We start from the raw sequence: 16172 nt of genomic DNA, 5'->3' as shown, positions 1-16172 counted from the left end.
ACACCGATCCTGCTGTTTTTAAAAGAAAACTGACGAGGGAACCGATTAAACCTGGTATTGCAGCAGCACTTTTTGCGGCCAATGTTTTAACCATTCGCCAAATTGCTTTACAATTTCTTTCGCTTTTGTGTAGCTATCGCCTTGAGCCTTTGGGTGGACTGAACCAGACCCGCCAGTTCCTGCTCCTCCTCCTCCCCTGCTCCCGCTCCTCCTCTAGTTACAGCCAGGGCAATTGTTGATATTGTCATTCCAAGGGCAGTCAGTATTGCAGCGATTGTAATACCATTTCGTTTAAATAACTCTGTCAGCTTCAGCCTGAGTGATAATTCTGGATCGGAAATTACATCACGAAGAGACCTAGTCGACGCCAGTCTTTCACGTGCCCCACTGATCATATCAAGTTGTACTTCAATTCGATCATCAATTTTAGCTAGTCTTGTTCTGAGTTCGGGTGTAAGTTCTGTCTTCTCTGACAGAATTTCTCTTTCATTGTAAAGCTCATTAAGACGCATATTCGCCATCTTTAATTCATCAACAAAAGCTCTGTAGTCAGGGTTTAGATTGTTCCATTGGTCGATTTTATTTTCAAAAGCTTGTATTTTATCTGCATTACCGGAAGCATCTCGCCGTAACTCTGTCAGTTCATCTCTGTATATACCCATGTCTTTTGGCGTCATCTCCTCAGCCGGTATTTTATCCTTTTTCACATCTTCAGAATGCAATGTACGTTTCACATATTCGGGCTCTGAGCTAGAGCGACCTCCGAGTACATCTCTAATAAATTCATGTCCTCCTTTTTCTCTCATTAATGTGGACAGCTTATAAAATCCACCTCCTCTATCTTTAGACAGCTTGAGGTTTTTATAATACAGCTTTCCATCCCTAACCTCAGATTCCATAGTCAATACATTTAGTGCATCCGGATCAGTAATTTTATTCTCATCTAAGAATTTATTAACCATTCTTAATTTTTCATTTGCTCTAAGTTCAGTCAAACGATCGACCTTTGGGCTAGCAAGGAAAGGATCAGCTTCTGCAAGGGTATTATCATCGTCTATGAAGTATGTTTCAGCAGTAGCGTCATCATTCAAATTTGCATCATCGAAATCCTGGAGTGGTATATCTTCTCCTCCTTCTGCCATATTGTATTTCTATATTACTACAATTATTTTTTATCCCCCCTTACATATACAGTAAAAATGCACATCTCAGTTGTTGAAAGCGTTGAACAATTGGCCGACTATATAGAAAGAACAAGTGCTGCATATCGACGAAGTTATAAATTAATGGGTCGAATTGATATGGCTCTTAATGTGACTAAGGGAATTCTTGTAAGTTCTGCTGTAATAGCGGCAATTCCGAACAGTTCCAGTTCTTTTAGCTTTAACTCCTATACCAGGTGTAATTATTGATGTGATACAAGGGAAAACTGGTGTAGCAAAGAGACGAGAGAAATATAAACATTATTATGTTCAATATAAACAGCTGCTTACACAAATACAAGAAAAGGCGCAACCCTTCGGAACGAGGAGGCTCCGGAGTCAGAACTTATTCAGGATATATTTCATCAGGCGCTGGAAATACAAAAACAAGAAGGATTTAGTCCGCCGCTGGAGCGATATCTACGATATTATGGATTGAATGGATATGAAAGTTAGATTCAGAAAAAATTCTGCAGAAACCTATCGGAACGATTTTCTGAAAACTGTAGAATGACAGACATTGAACATGACATCACAAGTTACTAAGCAACTGAAGCCCGGTATTGCGAAATGTTCCGTAGGGGTATTGCGAAATTCCCTACGGAAAGTTCCTGCCTGAAAACGTACCGATAGGGGTATTGCACAACAGTTTTCTGATAGGGATATTGCGCAACAGTGTTCCGGTAGGGTAGGGGAAAATCTCGTTCCGACGACTCCAACATAGTGAAAATGGACCAGCCAGCAGATAAAATTCACATCCAGAAACGAGACCCGCACCTTAGGAACTGTTCCGGTACGGGTTGAAGAGCAGACCGGCTCCGGTACTGCTCAGTCAGAATCTATCTAACAAATGAGAGAGAATAGAATGTCGTTCTGTTTTGCTCAGTGGGGGTGAGTCATAGCTACTGTATTGCGCAAGTTCCATTTGGAATGTGAATGACTCAGCAGGGAATTTCCCCGCTTAGTACAGGACAATGCACTGCTGCGCAAGCTGCTGCGCGTGAGTTCATATATAGGTCAGGGTCACACTTTAGTTACATGGATGGTTAAATTTTCCTTCGCTCCATTTAGATAAATGAATAAAATGGGGCTGTAAAATTCTATTTATCATAATAAGGAATATTCTATTACTACTCTTGTCGAGGAAAAAACATATCTGTGAATCATGACGGTTTTCAGAAATGTGTGTACATTTACCGTTGCCCCTTATTTTGGTATAACTTTTGTCATTGTGTCGACGTATGGAGGAAAAGAAATGAGGAGGCAGATTTCAAATATCATTAGCTCTTTTATAGGATATAGTTTCATATATATATATATATTTTTTATATATATATATATATATATATATATATATATATATATATATATATATATATATATATATATATATATATATTCTTTAACAATATGATGGTCGTACTCTCTAGAAGTACATGCAGAGAAACTTTTTTTATTTTCTTCGCAGCTGACACATCGATATCTATCGGCCAATCATGTCAATCTTTGCCATGGTATGGTTTGCAAAATCTCCAACTTTATCTACTCTTCGATTGTCATGGATGATCAGCAATTCTCTAAAGAGACAAGCAATGTAATGTATTTTCACTTATTTTGACTGACTTGATAAGTAAACTTTCCTATGTTTGAAATTGTATTTAACGAAGAAATGCGATGTACAAGGTTTTTTGATATTTTCTTATTTGTCTTATTTTAGTTCACAGACGCATATCCGTGGTTAGCTCTTGAATCTCTCTGCCAGAACACGTTCAATTCGAAGACAGATGTATGGTCATTTGGTGTAGTTATGTGGGAAACCTTCACCTTAGGTAAGCAACCGAAAATAAATATCCTCCTCGGTATGATTTCATATTTCATCAGTGAACAGAAAGTTGATATGACCCGCTTAGTAGAAGGCTGGTTCAATTACGTTTTTCGGTGATTGAAGTGATCAAACTCGATATCAACAACGCCATGTGAGTTTTATGCACACCTCTTTGAAAGTTGAGATGTAACGCCTCCCAATATGTCAAATACGATGAAGCCATCTTAAAAATAATAGATCTATTAAAAACGTCATCTCATAAATAATTTATGGAAATGTGGATCGTGCAAGAAAGCCAAGTCTCTGATTCCGGGAGAAACTCCCCTGATAGCGTTCACCCCTCTCAACGCGTTCGACGGCACCCTCACGCGCTTGACATGAAAACAGGACACAAATCGTCGTGTTTACTCCACTAAAACATTCACAGATCACAAACAGATCACAGACTCGAACCAAGTCTATACACAATTAAAAAAGACAGTAAAGAAATAACTCACTTGGGTACAACTAATTGTGTCGTGGTATTTCATAGTGAACCATCCTTATTCTTGATCTTAATATAATGACACGAATAAGTATATTTACCAAATGAACGCATCTAACATTCAGGTAAAATGCCCTACTATGGCTTCACACAAACTGATGTGATTGAGAGGCTGGAGCAGGGTTATCGATTATTGAGGCCAGACAACTGCAGAGAGGACATGTAAGTTAAATATATGTTATTTCTATCTATATCTCTTGTTGAAATTAAAGTGATAGTATTGCACAATAAAGACATAGGTAATTGTTATATATTAGGATAGTAATATGAATAGCAATAACCACATATAAGACGCTACTACAGAAATACTACGATCTACCTATGCAACTTACATGCCTGTCTTCCTTCAAAGTAATATATTCTTAAAGTGCTGGTGTTATACACATTTTTGAGACCTGGCACTGTATTAACTACACTAGCAACTTCCATCTTTAATCTCTCTCTCTCTCTCTCTCTCTCTCTCTCTCTCTCTCTCTCTCTCTCTCTCTCTCTCTCTCTCTCAGTTATAATGTTATGTTACCATGTTGGAGGAAACAACAAAGAGGTCGTCCTACATTTAGAAGCGTACTTTCAGCTCTTACTTATGTGCGTTAATAACTTTTTTGCTTGACAGCAATATTTGGTAAAACATGGCATTTCGTGTAATTGTCACGTATTTGCCGTTTTCGAAATCCCAATCTTATATGAATTCAAATGGATGAACATATCATATTTTATGTAACTTAAAACGTTGGTATCCCAAGAACAATTTTTTGAGTTATACTCAGATACAACATATTTAAAACAAATAAGCATAAATGACGAAAAACATACACCATCCTGCAAAAGAAATTTTAGATTGGATGATAATATCTTCAAACAAACCGTTTTCATTTTAGGTAGCAACAGATCAACTTGGGTCCGAAGCAACATACGTTGACAACCGCCAGAAAGTCTCAGAACCTAAATTGGAGAATCTAAACTTCCGCAATTATGATGTTCAAATAATAGAATCAATTTACAAAGGAGCACTTTGTGAAATTCTTTTAGCAAAAGCATATCTTAAAAGTCAACCTGAATGCCACAAGCGCATAGCAATTAAGGTATTTAACGGTGAGTATTTGTTTTGTTCAATTGATTATAGTGTCAACTATGAGCTTAATTAAGAATGCCATTCCCTTTGACAACATGGTAGCCTGCTTAATAATGGGAGAATACTTATTTTTTCATCGCTCTCTCTGTCTCTCTCTGTCTCTGACTCTCTCCCTGACTCTCTCTGACTCTATCTTTCTCTCTGTCTTCTTTGACCAGGTGATGCAGATAAGTTATCTACTTTTGATAGAGAAATAGATGTGATGAAATCTATACCAGCGCATGAAAATATTATTGCATTGCTGACGTATAGCAGCGGAATCGGTAAGGTCAAACTGAGGTTCCGCCAATATCCTTTTCTATGTCATTAACTAGTATGTTACCAAACTTACTTCATTATAAATATTTTCTTTGTTTAAGCGTTATCAGATAATAACTCTATCGTATGTTTTCTAAATAAAGATCATATTTCGTACCTCTTGTTCTCACTTTCAAATCGAAGACTTCACAATTATGTCAGAAATCCTACTTTTAACATACATGATTTTCTTTCATCTGCATTAATCTTCATGTGATCTGTTTCATATCTTCAGAGCCTGCATATTTTATCACGGAATATGCCCAAAAAGGAGATTTGAAAAAGTACCTTACAGTACACCGGAAGAGGTTGCTATCCCATGATTCCAAGGCATTGCAGAAAGAAATCTTACCATTTATTCATGATATTGCTTCTGGCATGAATCACCTTACATCAATCGGGGTAAGCTTATTCGTACGCTGAAAACTAATTTTTTCTTAAAACGTTTGCTTCCTATCTCCTTTAGACATGTATTTCGTAGCCTTTTAAATACGACCTGGTGCCGGCTATGCCCAGTACAGACCAAAATCATGTACATCAACATTAACGTAGATAACTAAATGTTATGTTATGTATTATGATTATTTAACACACAATTCTCGTCAATCTGTATTCACAGTTGCCCTATAAACCAATGGTAAAGTGATTTAGAACATTTTCGACGTGTTTTCCAACGATATCAATTGCATCCCACCTCATTTTAGACTGCCCTGTACACGTGGCAGAAAGAAAAGTTTAAAATTATGAATGCGATACCTGATTTCGTTAAATATACTTTCATTGAAATTTCAAAATACAAATCCTTGTACCCACATGCCCTCAATTGTTTCATTCTAGCCTCACTGTATAGTGACCCAACAGTTTAAATGAAATCCATTTTTTTTAGCATAAGCTTCGTATATCAAATGGCCACTGATGTTCTGTTTTATTATTTATCAAACGTACATAAATGTACAGTTGTAGTATGACTTTGCACAATAGAATTCCTTATCGTATCGTGTTATTTATGAATAAATTAAAAATCAAATTTATGCTAAATGTATACACTGTAACTTATTACAGTTTCAACCTCAAAGCAAACATTTTTGACATAAATAACCGCATCTTATAAACTACCGTTTAACAAAAATTCTGACCATCCAAATAACCATGCGGAGATTTAACACTTCTTTTGAATGCTTACGAGGAAAGTAGTGGCCCACCCGAAACGCAATACTACACTGGAATAATTAGTTTGCTATACTCTCAAGTCAGTCTTTTGTAGCAGTTTGCCAAGTTCTTTTACCATCCTACATAAACTTTGACTTTTCAGCCAGATACGTTTGATTGATGTTAACAGAAAAAGAATAAAAAAAAATTTTCTCGTAGCAGTTAAATAATTTTGTATGAAAGTATGGAGTTACTCAAGTCTAGATTTGAGGAAATCAAGTCGAATATAATAATTTTGTTATTCTTTATCCCAGGTAACGCACAGGAACCTTATGGCACAAAATGTGTTGGTCTTCAATGGAAATGTGTGCAAAATATCAAATTATAGTTACGCCACTGATTTGATTTATGGCGGCAAAATGCAAGACCTGGCGAAGAAGGTGTGTAATCGTAAGATTAATCACAATGACTTTTGCAGTGACGAATATGTTTCGGTTGTTGTTGTGGTTTCTGTTCTTCGTTTTTATTGTGATGTTTACATTTGCTGTGTTATTCAGTCTAAAGTGCGTTTCTGTTACTACTTTTTCTGAAGGACCAATTACCTTATCAATGGATGGCACCAGAGACGTTATCAAGATGGGCGTTTAACTCCGAGACAGAAGTATGGTCGTTCGGTGTTGTAGTTTGGGAGATAATTACATTTGGTAAAAGTTTTAGTAAATATTTTACCTGTTCTCAATTACACTTTACTTCTCATTTGTCCCAAACAACAGTTACAAATTGCAAAATCATAATTGCGTGTTTCTAGTGAGACAACGTTTACCACTATAGTTGTCGCTGTTTGTCTGTTAGTGTACTTGTAAGATTTCCTGTCCTTTCAGAAGAAAGGGAGCTTTATGTAGCATAGCTAAATCAAATCTGATACATCCCTTCAAGTTGCAATGTATCTCTTACAGGGGATGACCCGTTTAAAGGAATGGATAGGAACGAAGTGATGACCAGTCTGAAAAGGGGATTTAGGTTATTGAAACCAACACACTGCAGGGACAAGATGTAAGTGAGCATATTTAATGATTGATAACAAATCAGAAAATTATAAAATAGCATTGGAAGATTTCTGCGCAATCAGCAGTTTAAGACCTTTTCCAATTATAGTAAATGTTGTGCAATTTCGGATTATCACCAGTTTACATATTGAAGCTGCCTCTAAAGTATATTTATCTATTTCCATCTGAATCATACCCATTGAAATTTAATGGCATCTATGTATAACAGATACGACATGATGCTTTCCTGCTGGAGAAAGGAGCCGGGAGATCGAGCGACTTTTCCACAACTTACAGACGAGACTAAACGACTCATGGAAAGAACCGATGTAAGATCATCCTTAATCTATAAAAGAAAAACCCAAATGAACATAAAGAAGATAAAATTGTGGTCAAAAATCCCTGTGTATTTTTTGACTTTGTCATTCAGACAGTACACTCAATAGACAAGATTTCAAAAAAATATTGATCTCGATGACGACCACGTCAAACGCTGTCATTTTTTATTCAATTAAACTGTTTTAGGTAAGAAATTGAAATATATCTTTTTTATTAGTTTACTTTGCTTAAAACAGATAAAAATGTTTTCCCAAGACACTTACCTCATCAATTGTTGCATTACGTTTCCATATAATATCATTATAGCATTAAATTGTGTACCATTAATCACTATTTTTACTGCAAAGAATAGGTATGAGTAGAACACCTGGTAAATTATATTTAATCTCTCTCTCTCTCTCTCTCTCTCTCTCTCTCTCTCTCTCTCTCTCTCTCTCAGGTACTTATCTGCACTGAGAATTGCCATGGCAATGCAACAATGTCATAAAAGTTTGTCCAGGCAGATGACTAAATAATTGCAAGCCAAGAAAACATTGATTGTGTCGACTCCTTGTAACCTTTATTTGTATTACAAGTTTGCGCATTTTAGTTTAATTTCCAATTGCGTATCTCGACGTTAATTTGTACTCAGTACGTTTAGGTGACATGTTTAATACTGTAAATTTAACGAATTTGAGCAAACGTTTTATTTGTTATTGAAATTATTTTATTAACCTGCAATTGATTAAAATTGCCAATACATCATACCAATAAAATGTACATGTACCGATGTCGAAAATATTATTTCTCTTGTTTACATTTACCTTTCTAAAGGTATTGTACAAATATTGCAGATTTTATAATTTCATTTTAAAGTGGTGTTTTCTTCATTATCTTTGGGTTTACATTGTATGTATATTTTTTATAAATATGTGACGTGTAAGCAAAATACGTATCTACTGCATTTATCAAAAAATCGAGAAATTGATTCACCTTTAAGATAACATGACAAATGGTCACAAGTAAAAATAAAGCCACCATGGTTTCCCATGGCATTTTCAAACGATTACAATCGCCGACTAAATTTTACAAATTTCAGAAGGTTCTTTCAGTGCTTCAATAAAAATAAGTTGGATGAGACCACGAAATTGCCATATAAGGTACACTTATACAGCTGAAAGTTGTGGCTAAGCAAATGAATCCAATCATGACACGTGATCTATTTCCCTCGACTCAATCAAAAAACTATGTTATAAATTAAAACTCAAGTCAAAATTTCCTTTGCCGTGTTTAAATATACTTACCAGGGTAATGAGATATGCAACTACATTGAGTTCATAAACGACTGAGTGCTTTTAAAAAAAATGCATGGAAAAGGTCTTCGCCGGGAATGTCCGGAGTGATGTTGTAAAGGTGTCTGAACTCGCTGCCTCATACTGCAAAAAAATGCCGGTAGCCGTAGTGAGGAAGACACATTAGGTAAAACAAGACTGAAAATAAATTGTCGATTCAATGTAATACAACAAACAGTATAATTGTCCGAGTGTCCGTTTGGAGATGAGTATATCGCTCTAAATAAATAAATTACTGATCTCTGACCGACGGGCTTAAGTCTAGGTGACGGCACAAATCATCGTCTTCCTTCAGATGTCTTATCACACTTTTGATATCAGGAACATCAATTCAGGCTTTGCCAGTTGGATACACAATGAAGAACATTGCCTTATAGTTGACGAATAATTAAGTAATTATTTGTCAATATTCAAAACTTTCACATTTGTTTGCATCCGAAAATAGTTGGATAGAAAATGTATTTCAATTTTGCTGTATAAAATCAAATATGGATAAGCAATGATAAGATGTGTTAATTCATGCAATCTTTATGAAAACAATGTCGTCAACGTCTGTTGTATCTACTGTTGAATCAACAAAATGCAATCTCGCCGTACACATGTAAATACCGTAAACGTAACAATTAATGTATCGTATTTATTTTATAAAAATATTAAAAAGCTTATCTTTCGTTGCCAATAATACTTTCGATATTACTGTGTGGACGTTGACTCGGAGAAAGAGTATACTATACCTTTGTACACTTTCAACAGTATTTCTCAATTTCACTTCTGTTTGCAATCAATAAATTGTATACACCATAAATGCCATCAGCTATTTGAAGGGGCTGATACTGAGTTTACATGCAGATAACATTTTTATTTCCTCATTACCATATTTCGCTGTCAGTGTAATTAATAGCATTTTGTAAGAAAACAAAATGTATGGCCCGGTGAGGCTCGAAAATGGGCGATATTGATGTTTGGTGTTAGAAAATTGAATCAAATTGATCTACGATACGTAGTAGCTCATATTAAGCCACTTTGTCAAAATAGAAAATACATTTCAAAAATCAAGCATAAATGTTATGAGTGTGAAAGTGATCCCTACATACAATAGGAGTTCAGTATAAGATGTTTACATACACATGTAGACACGAAGGTACACATGGCATACAGACAGACACAAATAATTTTTTTCACCCAATCATTAATCTACCATACTGATTATTCTCACACATTTATAGAAAGAATCGTGTCAAGTTACGTAGGAAATCTCAGCGTTTATAAAGATATGAATCTTATCTCTTTCTCGCGCTTTTTTTTTCTTCCGCTACATGTTATAAGCGAGCTTCACGTGCAGCAGATGCCAGGCTAAAATCCCCATGGCGTAACGGCCATGATAATTTGTCACAATGTAAATATATTTGCACATTGTTCATTCTTTCTTTACACACAAAATGTCTTCAAAATACGAAACAGACTGTTCTTTCCGACCCTTCACTTCAGCTGCTATAGTTCTACTCTCCGCATCCATGTCAATTTCATATCATTGTACCTTTATTTCAACCACACTGCTTGTTTCAAACAATTTACTTATCTTAAATTGTTTGGTTAGAGCGTTTTTCAATGCTTCTAAATCATAACTGGTTTTGAATTTCGTTTTGCTGTGATTGTTGTTTATTCGCTCACTATAGTTCCACTTTTCATGAGTAATGTAATTTTAATTTGATTTCGATTCAATCCTCAGTATACCTTTTACCAGCCAGATTTTATTTGTCAGCTTTTACCCTGAAGAAGGCAACTTGTGTGTTGCCGAAACGAACCTCGGTATATTTTAAATAAAGGTCATTAGAAGACAAAGCATACTGGTTGAACGGCCTTCTTTATAAACTTATCTTTGGAATTAATTAACTTACTCTGATGATGGTGACCACGGCAACAGCATTATCACATGATGCTTGCTTTGACCCTATTATATGTAATGCAAATACAAAAGAACGGATACCATAGTCGAGGAAACTCTCGGGTAAGGTTTTTGTATTTCTAAGGTTACCCATACTGAATACTGCCTTGATGTCATGGCCTATCAACATTACAGTAATTAACAAAGGAAGATGCGCTTCGCAAGGCAGGGCAAACTCGAAAGCTATGGCCTAGTCGGTCCAGCAGAACCCCTAAGTTATTGATCGTAAGCGTATGTACGTATTTACGATATGCTTGTAACTTTTAAAACTAGATGAGAACACTACATACGTCATCAAATATGACAGAGAGAACGATGGCATTTCTTCATGCACTTCTCTGACGAAACTATATATCTTCAGACTTCATCTTCGGCAGTAAATAGACATGCTGAGGCAGCGTTAGACAAAAGAATCTGATGTAGACTAGAGAGTTAGAATCCATCTCATTAATGTGTTTCTCTTCAACGATGGACATAGAGGGCCAGGTTGAACCCCTGAAGGTTGTTCGAATGGGCTTAGGTTGACCTAGATTTTGTAGTTTGGAATAAAGCCCAGCCAAATGAGTCGTTAATAATAGCGTGGTTGCAACAATTTTTTAATCAGTTTATGATTAAACTCTTAACAGCAGAGAAATACAATGCCTTCATTACTAATCAATTGGAATTGTAATTTTGTTCATATTTCATGACCCATTAAAAATTAACCATCGCTTTTTATTTTTACTTAGGATAAATTTTCCTCTTTGCTAGAAAATTGCCATATTTAAAATTGTCCTTTACGAATATAATAATCTCACAAACTTCAATTGATTGAAATTCTTGAATCTTACTGGTATTTTGACATTTTAATCTAACAGCTGAAACCTTTATGTTTCAATGCGTAGTCAAAGTATTTAGCAGTAAAACTTGGTCACCTGTAGGTAGTTTATCATTAATTGCCAAAATGTTCACTCAGATCTTGAATTCAGCTGTAATTCCAAACAACTAAAAATAATTTAAAAAGTGATTTAAATATTTGACAACGATATCACAGCTGTATATTGTTAGAATGTCGGTTAAAATGTCGTCATATTGAACCGGGTGATATCCCATGGGATTAACGCTAAACATTTGCGATTTGAAAAGCGGATGCATTAGGGATAATCACAATTTTTCTCAAATTATTTCATTAAACAAATAATGATTTTGTTTGGTCTGCACAAATGAAACACACTGTTCGGCTCAGAGTCAACGTTGCTCAGTTTAAATATGTAGAAATGAATTTCTGGAAATATAAAAAAAGGTCAAGAATTTTACAATTTCATCGATAACTGGCGTCAATGTCGCTGACATGACAGCTTTTCCCCACACAGATTTAGACGTGGTGGCCTTGGCCTATTTGGGCCAAATCGGCCATTCCCACCACGTCTTCTAAAAATTCATGTTTACTTTTCTTGTTTTCGCACACACTTTTGCGATGGAAATCCTTGGAATGGTTGTTACATCAGGTTGACAACACCCACATGTGGGCAGCGAATTCAGATAACTCTTCGCATGGAGCTAGCATGCTCTTTGTAAGACAGTTGCAATTTCGAATAGAGCAAGAATAATTTGTTGGTTTCACTAATTTCCTATCAATTACAACACTAACGTTCATCAAACAGGGAAAACTATGCAGACCTAGCAAAGCTGTGTGTAATGACATTCGAACACAATGAGCATGCAAAGATATTCCACAATGCTTGCCCTAAAGCATGGAGGTGCTTGCTACGCTCCGGACTCCATGACTAACCATAGAGGTAGAAGAGAATGTTTTACCTCCTTTGACTGACGTACGCGTGACGTAAAATGAAGTCACGGAGGTAATATTAAAGTAATTTTCTCCCACGGTATCAACCGATTCACTATGGTCAGCTATTGACCCAACGGCCGGTATTAGTCAGGAGTGCTCGGCTATGACTACGTCGTAGCCGTATAACAGCTCTGCCTTGCGGAGCAGAGTAGCCAGTGTGTAGACGCCAAAGAAGCAGCCGAGGCCCTTATTTTATTGTACATGTGGTCTTTGGTCCTAGAAAACTATGCAGCCACCTAAGTTTGTGTTTGGTGATTTGTGTTCATCCCGAGCGTTTCCCTCTATTGTGGTGCAGTAACATAGTGAACGGAATATGTACACAAAGGTCCACAAAGCATTGTACCTAGGGTTCATCAGAAGAAAAAAAAACATGAAATTTTTTTTTATAGAGGGATTGAATGCATGCAAGTAATACCTAGTTAAAGCTTGTGGCAACCTTTAAAAGAACACAAACGGACCCTGAAGCATTTCCTCTAGTATTAACAATCCATGTAGGCACAGACCTTGTCCGTGATGTAGGTGAAATCGTAGTTTTTTTTACTAGATGGATCCATGTTGATTGTTGGGACACCATGGAATTTATTTTTATTTTTTCGACCCAACCACGTATGTTACAAATTTGATTGAACTTTTATCTTTACTGAACTGATATAACAATCACCAACTTTAACAATTTAATGTCGATTTGTTGCAGTTCTAGCCTGAGCGAAGACCCTTATAATATAGTTTGTATTAATAAATAATTGATTATTTATTGCTCCAGGGCTTGCTGATTTTTTTATTACTAATGAATTTTGTGGTCATAGGTGCATGTTTGTTGTACGGTTGATTGAAAATTGCCTGAAAATTGTTATATGCTATATTCACATTAGTACTGTTAACACAAATCTTTGAGACTATTCAATCAATATGAAAATGTTTGTATTTAGTTGTACTTACTCCACAAAGAGTAATTATTTCATTCAAGCTTTTTGAGTCTCAGAGTATCATATTCGACAAGTAAGACAGGCTTCGCGCTCTAATGTGACTAATAAATCAATGCGACCATGCCCTTTCAGTGGTATGTCCTTGGTCGTACATAGGTTATATATAGAATTGGTAGTTGTGCACAAAAAATGCTGTAGGGGCCAAACGCTCTCCGACTTATAGGCCTGCAAGAAATATGATGCTAGCAGTAGTAGTAATTGTAAGTATTTGTGCATTTTCGTAATTTAGCAAATTAATCAGATCCATGTTACTTATATCAAAGAACACCTACAGTATAGAATATTTTTTGATCACGCTGACCCATATAACATCATCTTGAAAACCAAATTTTATTGTACCTTTTACAGAAAAGTCAAAACTAAGGAAGGATGCAACGACAAATATTGCTCTTACAAAAACCATTGCTCCGGAGAGGATTCACACCAGTTTAATGTTGAGTTATAATAGGAAAACACATGTCTGCTGGCATCGATTATTTGCACCAAATGTCACGGCCTTCGATAAGAATAAACTCTTCCCTTCGACAGGAAGCTAAGTACCGGACGCCATAATAGATCAGGTGATTACACTGGTAAATACGAACAAAGTTGAGACTTTAAAAAATTACTCCAGGCTTTTTATCGGTGTGGTTAGGGTATGTGAGTATGACTTCTGGTTTACTAACTGATGTTTGAATTTAAACAAAATGTCCATTCACTGAAACCCAATTGACCTTAGCCTCTGCAAAGACATTACTAAGGTCATTAATTATTAACGGATCGAGGCGGTGGGCGAAATACTCAGCGTTTGGAATGAACAGTTACACGGGTATTGGTATTCCCACATCGCATTATAATCGTCATAACATAAGAGGAGAAGATAAGACTCTATGAAAACCCAATAATACTTACTGTATTTGCATGGATTATTGCCTGTATTTTAGCTGAAGATTGCATATACAGATGAATACAGTCAATAATCCATTGCTTGTATTCAGCAAGCTGTATTCATGTGGATTCATGTGAATTCACGTGTATTATTCTATAATACAGGTAATTCATTTGTGTGAATTTATCTGTATTATTGCGTTTTCATGCAGTGTAAGACTCGACTAAACAATTTTTAGAGATGACAGAAAACTAATTCTGAATATTGTTTTGAAAGCTGTCATAGTTCACTTGTCCTTGCAGATATGTTTTGAAATGGTATCCTCTCCAGATTCAAAGCAAGAAAATACAGCCGTGACGTCCCTTTTTTAATAAGAAAGCAAACTTGCAACAAAGCCACGTATATGGCTATTTTTAAAAGAAAAAGTATCATGGCACCGACAGTGCCAGTAGTCTAAACATTCGGTAATAAATCCGGTAACCTCACCATTAAAGGTCAATCTAGGTTTTAATTAATGTTTTATTACAGATAGTGTCATTTGGCGATGTTTGTCGATATAATATACAATAACACTATTCTGTTTGCTGACATTGTTCCTTATCAACGTATACACAGTAGTTAGTGTCAGAACACTAGGGAGCCAGACTCAACCTCAATAGGAACGGCAAGCACGGTAAAATTATAACGACCTCGATTCGAATACTTTTTTGAAAATTGCCCGATATTTGAGAGTTATATCACTTAATTCTGTGGAAGTTAGTAAGGACACAATTGAATCAGTCAACAAATGTTTCCCTGTCATTCTGCAAATACGGAAGAGTTTATCAACTGTACATTCGTTTGTAAACTAACTAAAATGCCACAATACAATATTACAGGTCGGACAGTTGGGGCACTTTGTATACGTTGTCTGATTTTGGACATAGAGAAGGGGTGAACATGGAAAATATACGGCCACTGGATGTTTTGCCAAAACGTAACACTCGGGTGACACTTTACACTAAAATCTATCATTAGCGTGCTGTGTATATTTCAGGAAAATGTAAATAACTTGACAGATTCGCACAACGGCTGGTCCGCCTGCAGATTTAACTACGAAAACTATGTCCACCGATTCGTAGTTTTTGTTATAGCGTTAGTTTTCTTTGCCTGTTTCCTTAATATTCGATTTTAAAATGACTATTAAACTGTCAGCCTTGAGTTTGGATTTTCATCCATATTTAGTCAGAATTTCTGTCTTCATCTGCAGTCCAAGGCAGGTCATCAACACATCTCCCTTGAACGAGTCAACTGTCCCATAATGGTGATGCTCTAGTTGACCTTTCAGCAGTTTTACGATGGATTGCATTCATCTTTTGCTATGTATTGTCTTCCTTTCACCTCTCTTCAACTCAATGTCTGTTTGCGGTCGCGCATTTAGTCTCCTTTCTCGGAGCAATTCGTACGGATTTTCATATTTTTTTACAATGAGCTTAGAGACACCAATCCCTGTGCTACCACAGTTTTCAATTCAACTAAGAATTTGTTAACCACTTCAGCATTTTACAACAACTCTCGTAATACTCTCGTAGTTATGAACATGCCAATATCAAATTAAAGCTGCAAGCAGCGTTGGCGGGCCCAAGCGGTAATGCCATGGTTGAAAGTACTTGCACTGATGATACTATGTGCACATTT

At 36.0% G+C, this 16172-nt stretch overlaps 1 protein-coding gene and 1 long non-coding RNA gene across 3 annotated transcripts in view; both read left to right on the top strand.

The window, feature by feature from the left end:
• LOC139127473 (tyrosine kinase receptor Cad96Ca-like) overlaps positions 1-9547 on the top strand; it is a 29826-nt gene extending 20279 nt beyond the window's left edge. For both annotated transcript variants that reach the window (XM_070693396.1, XM_070693395.1), the window contains exons 10-21: positions 2671-2796; positions 2920-3031; positions 3637-3733; positions 4075-4156; positions 4450-4663; positions 4862-4966; positions 5236-5402; positions 6464-6589; positions 6742-6853; positions 7106-7202; positions 7425-7524; positions 7974-9547. In XM_070693396.1, coding sequence (XP_070549497.1) covers positions 2671-2796; positions 2920-3031; positions 3637-3733; positions 4075-4156; positions 4450-4663; positions 4862-4966; positions 5236-5402; positions 6464-6589; positions 6742-6853; positions 7106-7202; positions 7425-7524; positions 7974-8021 — 1386 coding nt within the window. In that variant the 3' untranslated portion in view covers positions 8022-9547. The remainder of the gene's footprint in view (positions 1-2670; positions 2797-2919; positions 3032-3636; positions 3734-4074; positions 4157-4449; positions 4664-4861; positions 4967-5235; positions 5403-6463; positions 6590-6741; positions 6854-7105; positions 7203-7424; positions 7525-7973) is intronic.
• LOC139127479 (uncharacterized) overlaps positions 1-16172 on the top strand; it is a 237143-nt gene that overhangs the window by 141256 nt on the left and 79715 nt on the right. The gene's annotated exons all lie outside the window — the stretch shown is intronic.

This window comes from Ptychodera flava, unplaced genomic scaffold, assembly GCF_041260155.1.
Source record: "Ptychodera flava strain L36383 unplaced genomic scaffold, AS_Pfla_20210202 Scaffold_32__1_contigs__length_2955704_pilon, whole genome shotgun sequence".
Taxonomy (NCBI): Eukaryota; Metazoa; Hemichordata; class Enteropneusta; family Ptychoderidae; genus Ptychodera; species Ptychodera flava.
Note: the sequence above shows the minus strand (reverse complement) of the source record. Positions and strands in the feature narration are given on the sequence as shown.